This window comes from Pseudoliparis swirei, chromosome 6 (assembly GCF_029220125.1).
Source record: "Pseudoliparis swirei isolate HS2019 ecotype Mariana Trench chromosome 6, NWPU_hadal_v1, whole genome shotgun sequence".
NCBI classification, from domain to species: Eukaryota; Metazoa; Chordata; class Actinopteri; order Perciformes; family Liparidae; genus Pseudoliparis; species Pseudoliparis swirei.
Window position 1 is genome coordinate 16749136 of NC_079393.1, and position 19416 is coordinate 16768551.

General features: G+C 42.6%; 2 protein-coding genes across 9 annotated transcripts; one reads left to right on the forward strand and one right to left on the reverse strand.

Moving 5' to 3' along the window:
- The first annotated feature begins 543 nt into the window (after window positions 1–543).
- On the forward strand, window positions 544–4710 carry bhlhe41 (basic helix-loop-helix family, member e41). 3 transcript variants are annotated; one of them, XM_056417312.1, is made up of 5 exons: window positions 544–1149; window positions 1245–1311; window positions 1463–1573; window positions 1669–1780; window positions 2034–4710. In XM_056417312.1, exons 1-5 carry the CDS (start codon window positions 1088–1090, stop codon window positions 2945–2947), a joined length of 1266 nt encoding a protein of 421 aa, XP_056273287.1. In that variant the 5' UTR covers window positions 544–1087; the 3' UTR covers window positions 2948–4710. The 3 variants fall into 3 exon arrangements, with proteins under 3 accessions (XP_056273287.1, XP_056273285.1, XP_056273286.1); XM_056417310.1 differs by having other exon boundaries at window positions 549–1149; window positions 2001–4710; XM_056417311.1 differs by having other exon boundaries at window positions 550–1149; window positions 1466–1573; window positions 2001–4710.
- A 979-nt stretch (window positions 4711–5689) lies between these two features.
- LOC130195650 (ras association domain-containing protein 8) lies at window positions 5690–18271 on the reverse strand. Of its 6 annotated transcripts, XM_056417322.1 has the most exons (7): window positions 17946–18271; window positions 12707–12908; window positions 10418–11193; window positions 10008–10205; window positions 9490–9634; window positions 8865–8893; window positions 7634–7692 (listed from the first exon to the last, which is right to left on the reverse strand). In XM_056417322.1, the coding sequence occupies exons 2-7, from the start codon at window positions 12807–12809 to the stop codon at window positions 7687–7689; spliced, it is 1257 nt and encodes a 418-aa protein (XP_056273297.1). In that variant the 5' UTR covers window positions 12810–12908; window positions 17946–18271; the 3' UTR covers window positions 7634–7686. The 6 variants fall into 6 exon arrangements, with proteins under 6 accessions (XP_056273294.1, XP_056273292.1, XP_056273293.1 ...); XM_056417319.1 differs by lacking the exon at window positions 8865–8893 and having other exon boundaries at window positions 5690–7692; window positions 9490–9625; window positions 17946–18269; XM_056417317.1 differs by lacking the exon at window positions 8865–8893 and having other exon boundaries at window positions 5690–7692; window positions 12707–12903; window positions 17946–18268.
- Window positions 18272–19416: the final 1145 nt, after the last annotated feature.

A 19416-nucleotide genomic window follows, 5' to 3' on the forward strand; every position in this document is an offset into this window, starting at 1 on the left:
CGTGAGGCGTTCACTTACATCCGGAACATAACATTTATAACATAACATTCCCTCAGTCCGTTACATTATGATTAATATTATTTTATTACACAAAGACACTCAGATGAAGGTGGAAGAGCAGCACCCATGGTGAGATTAATAAAGAACCTCGACGCACGTGTTTGAGCACACAGTTGGGTCGGTGCCATAGTTACTGACAACGCAGCTTTGAACGGCTGGGGATGTGAATAGGTTACCCTGCCCTGCTCCCGGCAACAACGCCGTGACGGACGCGCACGGCGTGCACACGCACACGGTATTTGTTTACGCTCTGGCTGTATTTACTTCACATTAACCTCTATGTATACTAACATGCATCGTGCTGTTTTGGTTAAATCATGAATTTCCTTGTTGAAATGTTGTTTTTTATAATTAACATAGGGAGAAAAATAAAAACATTTATAAAAATAAAAATAAAAATGTATGATGGAAAATCATTTGGGACCTCTAAACTGAATGTGTGAGAAATAGTTTTATGATTTCTGTCTAATTTCGTGTCGATCACATTAGACTGTACAGCCTATCTATCCGGTCACTTGCAGCTTTTATACTCGCAGTAAGACAGACTCGAGTTGCGAGGTTTAAGACCCACATTATATTCATCAACACGACCGTCACTGAACTGATGATGATGATGATGATGATGATGATGTGGCTTTGTTTGTCTCTCCTCGCGCCTGTGCGCCACGTTTTGCACACGAATCTCGTTTTAGCAAGCAGGTCAAAAGTGTTAGGACTACATCTCGATATGACCAGCGGCGATGGCTGCTGTAACACAGAGGTCTAATTACCGGACTTTGTGCTGGTGCAGGCTACACGTGAGTCGGAAGCTGTTCCCCACCGACGGCGCGCGTGCGCTCTAACCACCGCACCGACGGCTTTGCAAAGTGGCAGCTCAGGGAACTATAGACATCAGTCTAAAGCGCAGCTCCAGTGGAGGACACGCACTGTGCACCATCTCCCTCAGACGTCCGTGGGTGGGTCGTGGAAGTAACAACCGTTCCCCAAAGAAGCTCGAGAGCGGAGAACCAGCAGCAGCAGAGAAGAGATGGATGAAAGAATACCGCATTTACAGGACAGACAGTTCATGGAGCACGCAGATTTCTTAGGGTGAGTGTCGCTTTATGACAAATTCTGTCAAACTCTGTCTGATAAACTGTTATGGCAACCTGGTGAATAACCGGACACTTTGCACTTTACTTTAGGGTGGATTACTCCTCTCTCTACATGTGCAAATCCAAAAGAGGAATAAAACGAGAGGATGGTGGGAAGGTGCGTGTGTGTTATTATACTACGGCAATCTAAAAATGTTGTTTGTTGTTTTCATTAACCTTTGTGTTTGCATGACGCTCGTCAAAACATGTACTTTGCACGTATATATTTGTGTTTCAATACACTATAGATACTCTTGTATTTTTTCCAGCAGGACGCATATAAGTTACCACACCGGTTGATAGAGAAGAAGAGGAGAGACCGAATCAACGAATGTATTGGCCAGCTAAAGGATCTGTTACCCGAACATCTCAAGCTGTCGGTCAGTTCATGACACTTCAACTCGTTTTACGCGCTTACCGAACCTGGTTTCACACGACAGTCGTTAACCAACTGAACCTTTGCTTTTCTCCACAGACTCTCGGGCATTTGGAGAAAGCAGTTGTCCTGGAGTTGACGTTGAAACATTTGAACGCACTGACTGCTGTCACTGAGCAGCAGCACCAGAAGATCATTGCTTTGCAGAATGGTAAGCAGAACAAATCCCAAGTTAACGTGTCAGCCCCTCATAGAAAGAGTATGTACATGTACGTAAATAGAACACGTGTATAGAGGATAATGCGCATTTTGAGAATCGCACAACCACATTTTAAAACGTGCCATGGACAGGCGCCCATTTTATCTGGTCTTTGGCTTATGATATGCTGCACTTAACACAAATAATCATCCTTGAACTGCACGTTTCACAGGGGACCGGTCGATGAAATCTTCCATTCACACAGATCTGGATGTTTTCCACTCCGGGTTCCAGGCCTGTGCCAAAGAGGTCCTGCAGTATCTGAGTCAGTTTGAGAACTGGACGACACGAGAGCAGAGGTGCGCGCAGCTCATCAACCACCTTCACAAGGTGCTGGCGCAGCTCCAGCCCGGCGAGCCGCAGCTCCAGCATCAGCTACCCGCCGGGGACTCACAGGACGTGCAGAAAGCCGACAGCCAAGCTAATTGTGTCCCGGTCATCCAGAGGACCCAAGGCGGGGAGCTCAACGAGAATGACACCGACACGGACAGTGGATACGGGGGCGAAGCCGAAAAGAACGATGCCAAAGATAAAGAATGTGAGCACAATAAGGCGCAGGAGCCGAAGGCAGTGAAGATAAAGCAAGAGTTTGGAGACGACCGCGCTGCCAAAAAACCCAAGATGAACTGGCCTGGGAACGGGGGCACAGACCCCACGAGGCCCGATCTGGCGTTTATGAACTCTCTGATGGGAATAAGCGGTGTGGGACAGCAGACACCCATTTGCATGCCTTTCTACTTCATCAACCCCTCGGCCGCGGCGACTTATATGCCTTTTTTCGACAAAAGCAACATTGAAAAGTATATGTACCCAGCAGCGGCGGCCGCTTTGGCATCCCCTTTCCCCTGGCTGTACCCAGCACACGCGTCAGCAGCGGCGGCCGCGGCTGCTGCTGCCGCCGCTTTCCCCGGCTTGTCTGTGCACGTTGGAGCCTCTTCTGAGTCCAAGGACTTCCACAGTCCAGACAGCGACGAGTCACACGAGACTGAGTTGGGTTCACCGGAGGAGCGCGAGGATAGTCCCGCGAGTGACTACGGGGAGGATGACATAGGCGAAACGTCCCAAGAGAGCAAGAACAGTCCTCGTGCTGCTCAGTTTTCTGCTTGTCAAACGAACTAATTTCTTTCTCCGTGTTACCTCTCCGTGTGCATTCTGCGGAGGAGTTTATGTATTTCCCTTTTTAGGCTACAACACGAGGTTTCTCGAAAGAGTTTCTCATATACAACATATTGGCTAAACAGGAGACAGTTGTGACTGAGTGTGCCTTTTGCACTGATGCTAGATTAGTCAAACTAAATGATTATCGACAATGATTGAAACAAATACACGGCTGTATTGTGCTGGAGTTAGTTTTGTATCCTCTTTGATAAAATATTTTGAAGTGGCAGCATTGGTGCCAAACCTTTGAGTACTACAACAGTGCGCAATATCCCAATCAGAGTATCTCGTTGGATGTATGAAGTTGCAACTGACCTTTGCCAAGGTTATTAAGACTGATTCTGACTGTATATATTATTACCTGGAAGGCAGTCTGATTCATTAACATGTAAATGAGGCTATGAAAGAAGTGCCCCCGGAAGTGGAACGCCCAGTAGGCTACATCATCTACAACTTTGCATGGAGTAGGCTTAATAGGAGGCACGTGACTGTCCCCCCATGAGAAGAAATTAATGGTATCTCCATCATTAATAATTCATACCAAGAACAGCTACTTTACACATAATAAAGATACTGAATTGCAAATGATGGGAAAGGTATTATGCCTGGTTGCCCTCGACTCATTTTACACATTTACAGAGTTTACTCTGGTTTCATTTACTTGTTTGTTCTTGTGAGGAAAGAAGAAGAAAAAAGCAATCATTAAACATAATTGAAAGAAGTAACCGTACACTCACAAGGGGCTGCTTGACCTGATATTGTAAGTCCCCTGAATGAGTTGTAGCACCGAGATGTGGTGACCTCCTGTACCTCCGAGAAACATTGTAGGATAGCACCTTATAGATCTTTGATATTGAATGTACTTGTATTTTCCCAGCTGTTAAAGTTTGTATGTAGGATGATCTTTACTCTTTGAGACGTAAAGTGCACTTTTTCTGCTCTTACTGTCCCAAACAGTCACCTCATAATTGTGAGAGTCAATCGCTGTAGTTCTCTTAGAACCTTTTTATTGTGTTGAGTTGTCAAGAAATAATAATAAAAAAGATGATTTCATTAAAAAGAAGAGGGCAAAGATACCACATGCTTTGTGATGATTTCGTGCAGTAAAGTGGTCATTAAGTCATTTGCCTGATTTGACAAAACACGACTTATTTCGGGCTCCATCAAAGCAAAATTATTCAAATCATAATCAGATTTGAAAACCCTGCAACCCTTGACAGACTATCCCAGATGCTGTGATATATGCTATCATTATGTAAAACCTTGCTTTTAAAATATTTTACAAAGGTGGGGGGAGAAGCTGTGGTCATGTGACCATCACTGATGATCATTGTTGTTTTAGGAACTTTTAACTTTATCTTGGCCTGTTTTTTATGAGATTAATTCCTGAAAGTATAGTTATATTCAGTTTTTTTTGTTTAACATGTGACCGAATAAACAGATGGTTTCCAATGCATTTTGCATACATGACATTGCTTTTGTAGTTTACTTCAGCTGGTTTTGCCTCAAATCTGTTATCAAGTGTTATATAAAGTGGCATGTGTGTCTGTAAATATTTTTGTGTGTGAATATACCTAAAGTATACATGTCTATGTCAGTGTTGTAAAAGTCTATGGATTTTTTAAAGATTTAACTTAGCAACTGTTGCACATTTCATTAATGCTTTACACATATGCTGTTATAAATGATTGCTCATGAGTTGTAAAATAAATATCTAAACTAACTCTGCAGGTGTCTTCTTTTCCCCCCCACTAATTATGTTTGTGCCCACATTCTCACAGGTCAGCAAATGCAGTACAAGTTCAGTAAGTATTGCCCGACAAATACCTACATATAATGTTTGGGTCCTATGAAACAATACACACTTGAAGACACAAAGTAATGCGTGCACAAGACAAACATTTCACAGTTTTGTGAATAAACAATACTGAAAGTTCAGTCGATGAAATGTATTGTTACTAAGACTCCAATCAGCTGACAGGTCACAGCAGAGGAATTTACAGTGTACAGTAAGCTACGGCTTTAAACTCGCCATGTGACGATGAAGTGAGATTACACTCAGTCTGTACAGGCTGATGAAAAACACGGGCCCTCCTCCCCACTTGTCAGAGGCCTTAAGACGGATCAGGTCAAACATTTTTTGTTCCCATTAACCAACTTGCAGCAATATAATTTGAATCTTTATGCATCTGACGTTCTGCCTTCTAGGGATTTTGGCAACAATGGAGGGCATTTGCCAAGGTTTAGAAAGAACATGCTTGTTGCTTTAAGTTGCTGCTTCTCTTTCAATACATTTCTTGTTGTGATGCCACAACTCCGCCCATTTTCTATAGGCTTCCTTTTTATTCTGTTTACAAATTACATTATGGTTCTGTCAGTATCTTCACTAACCTTTGAAAGTATTACGAATTATGCCTCTTTTTTTTAACAGACACCATTCTCTAATAAACCAACTATGAAACCAATTAGCATGGTTTAATTGTATTAATATACATTTCATACGCTGACAACATTTATTATCATTTCAGGCTTCTCTCATAATTTTCTCCCAGCCATGTTGTTCCAATGTTTCCAACAATACTGAGTAAATGTCTCCATCTACTGGTGAAAGGCTTGAAGAACATGGAGAGCATCGACTGTACAATCCAGTGCAAGTTCCTCCTCATTTGCATCCACTGGCAAACAGTTATCAATTGTGACACATTTAATTTTGTCAGATGGTTTATTGAATCATGCAATTCATGTTATATCAGCAGCCAGTCCCAGCCATACATCGGTCAACGCATTGCAGTCTATTAAGGCAGGGACAAATAAAAACAGGTTCTGTACAGTCGACATCTTAAGAGTTTTCTAGAACATACATGGTTGTAAACAGTAACTACAGCTACTTCTCATCCTCGGGTGTAAAAAGCACACAAGTGGTTTTTTAAAGGGAAAATCCGCTCCAATATAGAGACTACTATAGACTAATAATTTGACCTCCTTTAACTGAAAAGCTTAGACACAAACTGGAGTGATGATGTACTTTGTTGAATGTTGCCAGGTGGACTTATCTTCTGTATCACCCACACTTATTTTATTCCTGGGTGACGGTACTGATATAAACTGGAGAATAAAGTATACAATATGTTGCATCATGAAATAAATCAGATTAAATGTGAATGCATATCATGGTGATACAGTAGCGGAGTGGAAAGCCCTATAGATGTTGTACTTTCCATTGCTATTTTTACAAAATACTGACAGATAAATCACCACATCAGTTCCTCTTTGATACTGTGGCATTGTCATTTCTCTCTGTGCTGCAATGTGTCACTAATACATCGAGTAACAGCCGATATAAACTTACTACGGTCGTTGCTTCGATGGGTGGACTCAAGCTTTACTGTACATTATTTGAAGACACAAACTGTGGAATGAATATAAGGCACTTTGATGTGATTAGCAGCTGAACGACAGCCTACAAGGGGCTTTAAACCTTGGCTATTCTGACACACACACGTCTCTTTAATCACAGACTCACTCACACACTGTAGCTATCTGTTGTATTATCACATGCCACCAGACTCAACTATCTGATTTACTGTACTGTGGATGCTCTGCACAGTCAGATATGGCTATATTAAAAACACAATCATGCAACAAGACCTGCTAATCTTTGGCCATCAATCCATACAGAAAAAAACCAAGCATAATACATTTGGCAAACATATACTGTGTCGTCATCTTAACAACAGAAATCAGCTTAAGAGGATAATTTACACGGCCTCATTATGCAGGTATTACTGCAGGAATGAAGGCACTGCATTTTTCTAACTGAATGCGCCACTTTGTTATAAAATATAATAATTCACTAAATAAGGCTGAAAAGTAATAAAACATTAACAGCAAGCTATCATTTTGGTACATACATTAACTTTCTTCGGTAACAAAACTTTTGTGCATAGTTGTAACATGAATCGACAGTCAGAGCAACGGGAATACATTCTGATATGCAAAACAATAGATTCTACACAGGTTTACTATAGTAGACACACGTGGATCCTTCATTACTTATATAAGAACCAGGCCTTATGCTGGGTAAAACATATTGACTTCAGAAATTACATATGATTTTAGAGATACATTTAATAAATTCACATACCAAGATTCTCAGGATTATTATTCAAAAGGCAATCATTTTAAATCATGATGCTAGTGAGAAAACAATACAAATCATTCAGCAGTTACTAAAGTACATTAAGTGGATATGTTTATAAAGGAAGTCCACAACATTCTGAAGTCCTAATATCTCCAGAGACTGCACCATGGACTTGTTGTTGTTGTTGTTGTTGTTGCTGTGTTTTTCTGTCCTTCCTTCCCACCATCTTTCATTCCCACCAAGTGCTCCACGACTTGCAATTCAAGATCAACATTGTTCCTTTACTTTTGCAGTCTTCACACTGGAGGTTGCCTTCAGGTTACGAGACAACAGTGCATAGTAGTGTGCTACTGAGGTATCCTGTACAAATATATCCACTTACAAATGTGTGCGGAGGGGAACTGGCCTCTGGACATGACGCGTTCCCTCGTAGCAGAACTGTGTCACACGTAGATCCCCTCTGGATTCAGGCCGGACGTGAGAGGGCTGTGGAGGATGCGGAGGTGACTGGACAGAGGGTGCGACGACACCGGACGCTTCAGGGAGCCAGTCAGGGGAACTAAATCTTAGAAATAATAAATCATATGAAAGAGAGAAAATTAAACACTTAACCTATTTAAAAGTGTATTTCAAAGGTTTACTGCTTTGAAAATATATTGTCCGATTTTCAAAAGAAAAAACAACAACAAAGCCCTGTGGCTCCTACATGATAGCTTTACTGAGGTGCCACCAGGGGGCAGTACCGAGCCATGCAGAGAATCAGCGGATGCAGTCAGTTTTATGGCCAGGCACAAAAGCGCGTGCCGATTTTACACACACGAATTAGAAGGTTATTGGAAGGACATGATCACCCAATTCATTAAGTTTCATAATTGAAATCCATCACTGTTAAGTTTAATAACGAATAATGCAATTATAAAGTATATGTTGTGCAATCAGAAAAATAAAATAAAAATTGTCTCTTTAGTAGGGCAACACATTCCAGTTAAGAACAGATTTTGCCCAAAATCAAATCCAGTGTGTGTAAACTGTTAACCACCACTGGTACTACTACAACCCCTCCATGTTTCATACAACCATGCATCTCATTTACACACACACACTAGTCATCGGTATTGTGAGAGGTTAACTCAACATTCACGGGTATACATTGTTCATATACATATTAATTACCTTTAGGCTCATCTTTTTTAAGTTTGTTCATGTTGTACAACAGTGTCTGTTGATAAACTTTGTTTTGCAAATTGGATATGAAGCTCTTAATATCCCAAGCTGATGGGTTTAGCCATGGTAACAGCACATAATGCACTGCTCTAGGTGGACCTCAATTCATTATTACTATTACTCACTAATTATGTTATTGGCACTATATTATTGTAAAGTTTTAATTAACCAGCTGGTCGACAGTCTCTATTTCATTCTGTCAGTTCTCCCATTAGTCAGTGCTCTTAGTCCCTGTGTGCGCTCTGCTCGTCGGCTGTAGGTTGACACCGCTTTGGTCCAAAGAGCCCATCACAGAAACTGCTGAGCACGTGATGGAGTGACAGCGTGATTGAAGAATTGAGGGTTAGACAGAGAACGTAAGGTGAATGAATGACGCCAGGTCTGGCTGTATCCAGGCAGCTGTTGGCATGGAGACTATAATTGGCACTGAAGTAGGTAAAAACTAAAACTGTCCTCTCCACTACCCCCTCCCCATTTTCTCTACCACAATATATCACACATTAACACACTCACACTAAGCCGAGTCATTTTCTCGCAGCAGGCTGTAGAAAAACAAGAATGAATTGGTGGCACAGAATGACTTTACTATTGCACAGGCCACCTCACTTCATTTAACTTTAATACAAAATAAGTTGCGTCTCGTCTGTCTGAAAGGCAAAATTAGACAGCCTGCACTTAATCATACAACCAAGTTGTCATACCTATCTTTGGTCAGACTAGTTCAGATCAGTTAAGCCTCGGTTATACACCCCAACAGACACGTACATGGAGTACTGCGGACATCGCGGCCTGGACAGGTATGCGGCCGCAGAGGCTAAGTGACACCCTCCAATGACACATTTTACGTCACGCAGTCCTGACTGGATCTTTGTATGAACACGGACAAACAGAGTATAACTCTGGCCTCAGGCTTATCTGGCCACAATGCCACAGACTACACACTGTATCTATAAGGTCAGTTTCACACTCTGTCACTCAGTCATTTAAAATCAACAGAAAGAGATGCCGAGGCATACATTACACTATATGCGACTCCTCCTGTACCTTAAACATGTCCTGTGGCATGAGTTCAATATTGAACTCTAGTATTCCTCAAGAGAACACAAATCCACCCATTCAATGTTTATAAGAACCGTACCTATACCATGACTGCTGTGAGTACTTTCATCCTCACTGGGTTCAGCGGGCAGCACTGTGACCTTGGTGCCGGTCTGCTTAATGAACTGCTGCAGGTTCACCTGCCTCAGCTCCTTGGTCAGCTGTTCCAGCTCGTGCTGCATATCCTTCCAAGAAACAGCAGGAGAAGAGTGACACATGAGTGCGTTACCAAGTATAATGATTATACGTATGAGCGTCTGTGATAGTATTTTGATGTCCAGACACTGGCAATATTACTTTGAATGGCCAATTCCTTTATAACAACAACTTGATTTAAATAGCACTTTATATAACTTTTTTCTATCACTAATACTCCCCAAGACCTGTAAACATACTTTAAAGTGTATAAAACCTGGCAGGGATTCAGCATCACTGCGAGGGCCGATTCAGGTGGACAGATGCTTAAATGTATTCTTACTGATGGATGGTCTCCATCACTCTGCAGCACTATTTTGTTTATTTGAAAAATAAGTACTTGAATGAGTACATGCGTCTTACCTGCAGCTTCTTGGTGCCATGTCCAAGCGACCGGTCCACTGCTCTGCAGCTGCTCTCCAGCTGGACAGCCTGTCTCTCCTGGGCTTTCAGTTCTGCTTTGGCCCGGAGCGCCTGAGACCGAGCCTCTGCCTCACTGACCCACTGGGTCTCCTGCTGCTGCCGCTGCAGCCGCTCCTCTTCCAGGCCGGCCTCGACACTCTGATGGGGCGGGGTAAAACAGATATGGGAAAAGAGCCAAGGCACCAACTATAATGTATAAACATCACAAGAACAACTGGTAAAAGATAAAACAACGTATGCTTAAATATAACTTATTCTTGATTTGTGGCTGGTTAATTTAATATTTCCCCACAATTTGCTACTAAAATAAAATCATTTATGTATTCAATCTCTCCCCACACATAGCACACCTGTACCATTGACAGCTTTTCTTTAATCTCCGCTTCACAGCCCTGCATGCGTCCTCCTAGTTCCTGCAGCCTTTCCTCGAGTTGTCTCTCACTCTCTAGCTCAATCTGCAGCTCAGTGGCCCAAAACTCCTCCTCTTCCATCTCCACGTCATTCTTCCTCAGATGCTTTTCCAACCTCAGGATCTCCTCTATCAGCCCTCCTCCACCTGGTTCCCCAATGCACCCTCCACCTCGTCCTTCAGCCCATGCATGGAGATCAGCCTCATACGCCTCCAGCTTCTTCTCCAGCACACCGAGAGTCTCTCTCTGTAGACCGACCAGTCGGACCAGATCTTCCATGCGACAGGCCCACATGCCAGGCGATGGATTTCCAGTGGTTGGTCTTGCATGGTGGTGATTCCCACTATTTCCCAGGAGCAGTCTTCGTTTTGCCTCTGCGTCGCCGATTCGGCCTCCGCTCAATATCTCCCTGAGGCCTCTGGGTGCACCAGTGAACGTCAGAGACTTACGCCGTGGTTCACGGCGGCGGAGGGAGCGATCATTGGGATGTCGAAGCTTTGCGAGGGGAGGTAGGCTCTGCCGGTGCAACCCACGTTCAGGCCCCCTGAGAGGAGGAGGTCGTTCAGTCAAGGACGGGCCTGTTCGATGCAGGATCAGCTGGACGTCCCCGGCATACTGGCCCCAGGTGTTCAGAGAAGCCACAGGGCTCTCATGAGGGGCTAGGTGACGCTCCGTGTCACGCCATTTTTCTACCAGAGTATATCTCCCAGTACGACCTGTAAAAAAACACAACTCTGTAACAACAAATCATAACAACGTCTTATGTTGGTAGATAGTTAGGCCAAATATGAAATATTATGACTTTTATCTAAAGCTGCTTAAAGCTATGACCACTAAAGTGGTAAAAGATTGCAAAACAAACATACTAAAATGTATAAAGGCATTTAACCTTGCGGTTAAAATAGCATTTTAGCAGAAATGTCTTCCACATTGAACAGACACAGAGCAACATTGTTTCTGGTCACTTAACATTTGACACTTTATGAGTGAGATAAGAGCCTTAAGTCTCAACCATGCCGTCAAAATGCTGGAAAACCGATCAAGTGGCTTCGGCAGTACGAGCAACCTTTTCACAAAACATAAGATTCAATGTTTATAAGAAGTAAACTGCTTAGAGCTGTTTAGAGGAAACCTAAACACAACACGCAATACAGAAACACTTGTAAAATGCCAAAGTTCTAAATCAATGTTGATGCCTGATCACTTCAAATGGTTTATACATTTCTAATATAAAAAAATGCAGTGGAGGGGGCTCTGAAGTGCTGCTTTCTCAGTTTGGCAGGAAACTGCGAGATGAGTCAGACTTTCCCTCTTCCTCCCCTGCTCTTAGTGGGAAGTGATGTCAATACAGTCTGTTCCATATGGGAACAGACTGTATTGACATCACTTCCCACTAAGATCCAAGAAAGTATACCAATAAAGCCTCTAACTATGACCTACTGTATCGTAGCGTGCGTCAGCAAGAGACTCAAATACTACGACCTCATCTTATTTTTTGAAAGTGAATTCCATGTTAACTACCAAAGAGAATGACGCATCACACGGGTAAGAGAGCTTTTTAGATTAGCATTTAGTGATCATGCACCACCAAAGCCAACAATGGAGGTATACAGTCAGATCAACCTGGAACAAACAGGAAGCAGACTGTGTCCATGCTGGAAAGAGTTAACACACAGGAGCTATGCTCTGGTTTAGAGTATGCCAACAGCCTGGATTGTCTTTTCCAACTAAATGCAGTGCCTGATTTTACGGCACCCCTTGAGTGCGATGTGGAAAAGCAGCTCTTTTTGAAAAAAGTGGCTTTGGATTAGGAATTCAGCAAAGCAGATGTGGAAGTTGTCATTTAATGTTCCTGGTAAAACCAGCACCACAATGTCATCTAATATCAGCAGTGTAACTTAATAAACCAGAAGTATACCTGTCGTATACAATCCTTGAGTCTATATGTACACAACGCTATTTGCCAACAAGAAAAACTGCTTATTGTTGATAGCTACCTACCAATGTTTTAAAATCACTGTAGTTTTAAACATCTGGACAAATCATGATGACCCACACAAAGATCTTTATGTGGTTGTGTGTAGTAGTCAACGGATGCATTGAATTGAATCACCTGGCCATGAGCTTAATGGACGCAGCCCCATTCATAATAAAATAATCAATTTTCCTAAATCAAATACTCAGTCGAAACGTATCTCAGGTGTGGTTTTATCGTGGAAAAGTATCTACCTATGGCCTGTGCCAGAGCAATCACCACTTCTTGGCAGGTGGTTGTCTCAGTGACCCCACAGACGACCCTCTGGACTCCATCCACCCAGACCTTGAGCTCCATGTTGGGTCAGAAGCGATGGGGCCGGTTGTGGTGTGTTTGCCCCGACATTATTGAAGGCTCCAGTGGTGCAGGGCAGCTGAAGCCCCTCTGGCTACTTCACTTGGGAGGAAACACAGGGGAAAACAGGAAGCTGTTAGTCCGGATGTGCTCAAGGCCACAGTTATAATCTTCAGTCGCCTTAAAGGATAAAGTCTTAACAGACACCCATAAATGCAGACAGTTCCACTTGTGGTATCGCTTCTACACATGTAGTCAACTAAGCAGAAAATGCAATGGACGGACCTACTATTTTAGCAGTGGCTTATGGTAAAAGGATCGTCTAGTTAAGAATGGACCTGTACAGCCAGGCATGCCAGGACCAGCTGGCCATAGCGCAGTTGTTTTGTTCTTTTCTATGAATAGGTACATGTCTGTTGGGGGTACAGGAAGAGTCTGCCAACACATTCCCAAGCCCAGTTCCTGCTTTTGTACAACGAAATACATGAAAACAGCAGAGACAGAGCAGGAAGATTGACTCAGTGACACAAAGAGAGACGAAACAGAGAAGGGATGAAAATATAATTGAAAAGGAAAAGGCAGACCCGGTGAATCATGACTCACCTAGAGGGAGTAAGGTAGGGTTTTGTATTTGGTGTCACAGGTGTGTTCAGTGTTCTGTAATATATGCAATATATTGATGTCCTTTATTCCTTCCCGAGTAATTAGAAGAGCAGTTGATACTATGCTACAGTAACAAAATGAACAACATATTAGAGTTGCACTGTCTTCATAAAGCTTGTGTTGATTTGATAGCTACTGACTGATTGACTGCATTTTGAAAATTCACAGAATCAGCTATTATTGAAAGATACTTCAGTAATCCTGCTAGGCGAAATTGTTTCATTATCAGATTCACAAAGCACATATTAAAAAGGTGGTAAACAACTACTGACATAACACGGTATATGAAATAGCCATTAAGGGTGAGATATCCTTCAAGATGTTCTTTAAGGACATGTCCCCGAGAGAGAATGAATGGAATTTCCCCAGATCTGTATCACTCTATATTGATCTAACCTTCACTGCACCTACAGTACTGAGTCAAAAGGTTCTTTTGTTCACCAACCCCCCTCCAATTACTCCTCCCCCAGCCCACGTAGTCCTTATCCACATTCACAAAGTCATCCACACCAGCCTGTGCCATGCACCACAAATTGCTTTACTGAGGATGGTGAAGACATAGGAAGCGCTGCAAGGTAACATCTGTAGAGTTAGACAGAGATAAAGCTACAACTAATTAATGGTTTTACTATTGACTATTATATCTTTATTTTCAGTTGATTGATTCATTGTTTACTTTTTTTTTTGAAGTCAAAAATTCCCATCCATGGATACATAGATTGCTTGTTTGACTGGACAAACAGTCCAAAACCCAAAAGTGTTACATAAAGCACAAACTTAAAGTTAAAAGGGCATGTTTACTTTTTAAATTACCCAGATCATAATTCAAACTAATTAAGTTTTATAAAGTACTACCTCAGGTAGTTATACAAAATGTATAGTTGCAGATTTAAGTGTGTGTTAAGTGCAAAAATGCACTGTGTGCTTCTCAATTTTATTGTAAGACAAAATGTTTAATATACATATGTATACGAGTGGGTCTGTGGCGTGGACTGATCACTCCATTGTTGAGTATTCACAGCTAGTTGGAAAGTGTTTTCTTCCTTCATCCTTATGCCCTTAAATGGCATTAAGGGCAAAAGGATGAGGAAAATCGACACACACACACACACACACACACACACACACACAAACACATGCACGCACGCACGACCCAAAACCCTTTTACATAGGGGAGTGGAAGCAGTAATAGGGACATGAGTGGGTCTTGATGCAAAGCAGGCATAGTGGATAAGCCATGGAGGCGGTTTGGCTATACTGGAGGGGGAAGGGGAAGGTGCCTAAGAAACCTACAGTATGAAAACCCTGAGTCAGATGGATTAACGAGGACCACAGCATAAATGATTCCCCCCACACACGCACACAGAAGAGACAACTGTGCAAACAAGACACTACATTGCATGTGCAGTTAAGACTAACAAACTGGCTGATTCAATGCTTCTTGCTTGCACACGCTCAACAAGACTCTGCGGGGCATTTATAAATGTCAGTTGCTCTGATCCAGACTCGTGGCATTTATATTCGTTAACATTAACACAGAAAGCCCCACCGACGATACAAGGACAGCGGTGAAGGGCAGAGTGCCATCCTGAGCTCTGCAAGCTGCACTCCTCTGGCCTGTGAAAGCCACAGCCTGGGGAGATGCCCGCTCCCTGATTTGTGCAGCTCATCTTATGCCAGAGAGGCATTTCATGAGACAGAGGAGGGCTTACATTCCTGTGAATTCTATTAAAGCTGGAGAGTTGATCAACTGCAGCAAAAACAAAAATCAAATTCCTCATGACTCCAGAGCATGTTTGTTTCAGTCTTGTAATGGTTCAGCACTGTTGACTCAAGATTCTTCTCAGATCAGTGAGGTGTGTGAGCAGCATCAGCAGCCCGCCCGCTCGGCCGCTGATGACGATTCTCCCGGCCTACAGGAGCCCACTGCGCTGGCAGCAAAAGGCCTTCAGCTGGCTGCTGGTGTAAACAACCGACCATATGCTCCTGGGGGTGTTCCATCACGACCAAAATACTGCTGCACTATGAATAAATACTGGAGGAGTTGTAGGAGCTTCTTTGGGGGGGATTCACAGTATGTCAGGCGTCACGAAGTGCCTCGTGCAGTTTAGCAAATTGGTGAACAAAGGGTGTATTTGAGGAAAACAAAATGGACATTCAAAACCATTGACTGAGGAGAAAGAGAAAGCCTGCAGGGCATCACGGGAAAACATGAACACTCCAAGTATCTCCACGAATCTATGCTTTTGTAACCTTGTTCCTATTCAGATGTTTCTGGCCATTGTTCACTCAGGCAATGCACGTTTGAAAGAATATATATATATTTAAGTGGCTCATTAAAACTATTCACTGATTAATTGTAGAAGGTTTCTGACATGCAAAACTCCCCCACACTGATGTTAAAGACAATGGGATACTTATTGCAGACCGAGGAGACAGCAGTCTGTTTAAGTACTTTAGTACCTTCTTTCCTCATGCTAACTAAATCTTAATTCAAATTGCACTCCCTGTAGAGCAACAGGCAATTACTAGAAATGTATACTTTGCTGTAATTGGTAACAGTTGTGAAATACATCTCTGTGAGTCACCAAAGACAGATGCTGGTTTATTGTGGAGTCGCTGGTGGTAAATCGGTTGGAACTAACTGGATAAATCTATTTTTTTCCGTTCAAATTCCTCCAGATTGTCATCAAGTGCTAAAGACCGGTGTAATCACTATAGCTAAAACGAATTGGGGAGACAACAGTATAACATCAATGTAAGACACAGTGACAAGATGGGACCCCTGTGGTTAAAAGTTAGTGTCTTGCTAACGTAAACATTATATAGTCGGGCAAAGACTGTTGCAGGAGACAGGCCTTGATCCAGGAGAGTGGAAACTGATAACATCCAGGGTATGCATTCCTGGACTATTAGAATGCAACGGGCCACAACTAAGAGACAAGAAGGCTATGCGATCCTGACGGCGATGCAACCGGCCGCAGCTATGCAATGACACTTCAACACACTGCACTCAAACTAAAGTGTTTAAACTGGATGAATATAAAAAACTGGAGTCTATAACATTCTGAACAGTTGAAATCCTTAAGTTGACATATCTGAAAAATACAAAGCGATGAAGATCGATTTATAGAGGTTCTTTATTCTAGTTTGAAATGTTATAAAAGCATGTTTTGTGACCGACCCCCAACTATAAAGCTCCAGACCCACAATATACACAGAGATGGAGGCCTTGCTCAACACTTCCTCATAATTTTAGTTCCAAATCAATTTCCCTCGAGCTCCAATCCGAGAGTCGGGTGTTTGGGATTAAACCCACATCCAGTCACACTGCAAGCAACACCCACAGCTCCTGAGAGGTCTGCAGTGGCCCCTGCCCTGGAGCAAGCCAGCTTCTTTGGCCCTGTGTCTGGCTGATATTAAACTATTAGGCGCCAGAGCAGCCTCCCCCATTTAGGAGGTCAGTGTGGCAGAATCCTGAACATCTGGAAGGCAGCAATAATGCTGCCTTTGTTCCCTTGCCATATCCAGTGTTCACGAGCAGCTTTGAAGAGCCAGCAGGGCAGGCAGCAGGCTCCTTCATTGGGGCAACAGGGGGCCTCTAGCCAAGGTTGACATGTTTCAGTGGTTTGCTAAACATCATCTGGTGCTCAATCCCTCTCTTGCATACACGCATTTATAGAACTGAAATAGTTTTACAGCTGCAGCTAAAACTTTGTTGTCCAGTCTGTAGGTGCATCTGTGCAGCCTGGTGTTCATGGGGCGGTGACGTTTCCCAATGCAACAAGGAACACTGAATTACATTATTCTATTTTTAGACTAAAGCTATCTTCTTAGATCAGAAGTGTAAGATATGAAACTGTGACAGAGTGTCACAACTCCACAGGTTGGTTCTACAGCCGGTGTGTGTCTGGAAGCACAGCACTGGAACTCCTCGTAGGATAAGTGAGTTTAAACCACGTTCTGTTATGATTACTGATGTGCAGAGATCTTTTAAACCAGGAGAGCTCCTAATATTTACAGAATATGTTGATCCTGAGGAGAAACAGCGCTGTGTCAAGGGCAAGGCAACATTAAGCAACATTTTGAAGTGAATGTTTCACATCTAAACATGTTGAGACAACAGGCATGTTACAAGATGCTAAAGTCCCAATCATCCTCGAACTAATCTTAACCCTCTCCTCCGCGGGTAAAGACACCGCTCACAGCAGCATTAGCGTGATATCTTTATCATTTAACATATTCAAAGACATAATGCATGGGCATCTATGAGCATTAAGCGACAACGCACCTCTCATGTTGTTGGTGTGCACTGGGATGAAGCAGACTGGGAAATGGCGATAATGGGCTGTAGTGGGCTCAGAGAATACTCGAACTATTCTACTACAGAAATGTTTCCGTTATCTCAGCCTCACAACTACAGCGGGTTCCGCTGCAGCACATTGCGCTATTATTAGGTTCGTGTAATGGTCTTACCTTTAAAGCGCAAATAGGATTCAGCTCAGTGTTCCCGATCCAAAAGTGAAGTTTAGGCGGAAAACACAGGTAAAGGCATCAATTCCTCAAAATGTGTCCGTCCTCACCATCGCCCAGTAAATCACTTCCAGAAAACTGCGACAAAAGTATCGTTAGTCTGCCAGACGCACTCAGTGAACAAGAGGCTGCAGACGCATCGAGAAACGGATCTTTGACGCGATACGGTCCTACATCCGAAAGTTTGTGCCTGTCCCCTCTTTGCGTCAGTCTTTTGCGGTCTCACCAATAAGCTGCGGGAAATAACCCTCTACTCGTTGCATTACTCCTGCTGGTAAATACACAGCATTGGAACTGGGACACCGCAAGGCATTGTGGACTGTTTAAAGCTGCAATACACTCTGAAGGGGAGGGGGGGGGGGGGTCCAAAAGTCTCATACATTACATCTACATTTTAATTTGGATAGAAATGCCACTCCGTTGTTGAGAGTCCTGGAGGATGTAACACAGACTGGATGCAGATAGAAGTGGTTCAACATCTGATTTCAGCTTTTATAAAGTTGTGCATTGTATTCTTTTAAAGGTACTGCAGAATTATAGCCTCTAAAACTATACCAATGTTATATTATACAATTGAAACAAATGCTTAAATATAAAATGACGAAATATACTTTGCAGTTGAAACGCAGGAGCATGTTTTGGATAGTATAGTGATACAATTAAAGCCAAGTAGGATGCGTTCCTTGTGAAATAAAGACTGAACAAACTGTACTGATGAATGTGTTGGATAGTGATATGAAATATGTTTGTGTCACACATCATGAAAGTAAGTAATGTAAAACACATAATATGTACACCCAAATGGACTAAACAGCGGACTTACGCAAGTAAAAATACAAAATAAAAATGATATTCTAACTTGACATAAACATATTGCGTAAACCTTTTGCAAAAGATATGAATTAAATCAGGAGCAGCTGATGGACCTGTGATTAGTGGAAACATACTGCCCTCTCGTGACCAACAGACTTTACTGTCAGCTGGATGTGTCGATTCTTTAAATGTTTTCTTTTGTCGTCGATGGTTTATGAGCGGGTTAATCATCACAGCAGGTGTGAGTGCTCTTTAGTCATCAAGTCAGGACTGTTGGCCTTAGTCAAGCTCAAGATGTTATTCACTGAACAGGAAGTCTCTTCTTGTACGGTTGAAATGTATATTATTTAATTCACAGACACTTTCATACCTGCCATGTGAATCATTCTGAAAACTCTCTCATGATAGATTATTTTCACAGCAGACATTTTACCAACAGGAAATCACAAGCCGAACTAATGGCGTTAATGGCTATTCCTGTGACTCACCATGCCTGAAATTAAATGCAGCCACCATTATTGTTATCTTGTACATTTTTGATTTCACTGCTAGAGATGTCAACATATCTGCTGCAAATAAAATATATACTCTTGTTAGATAA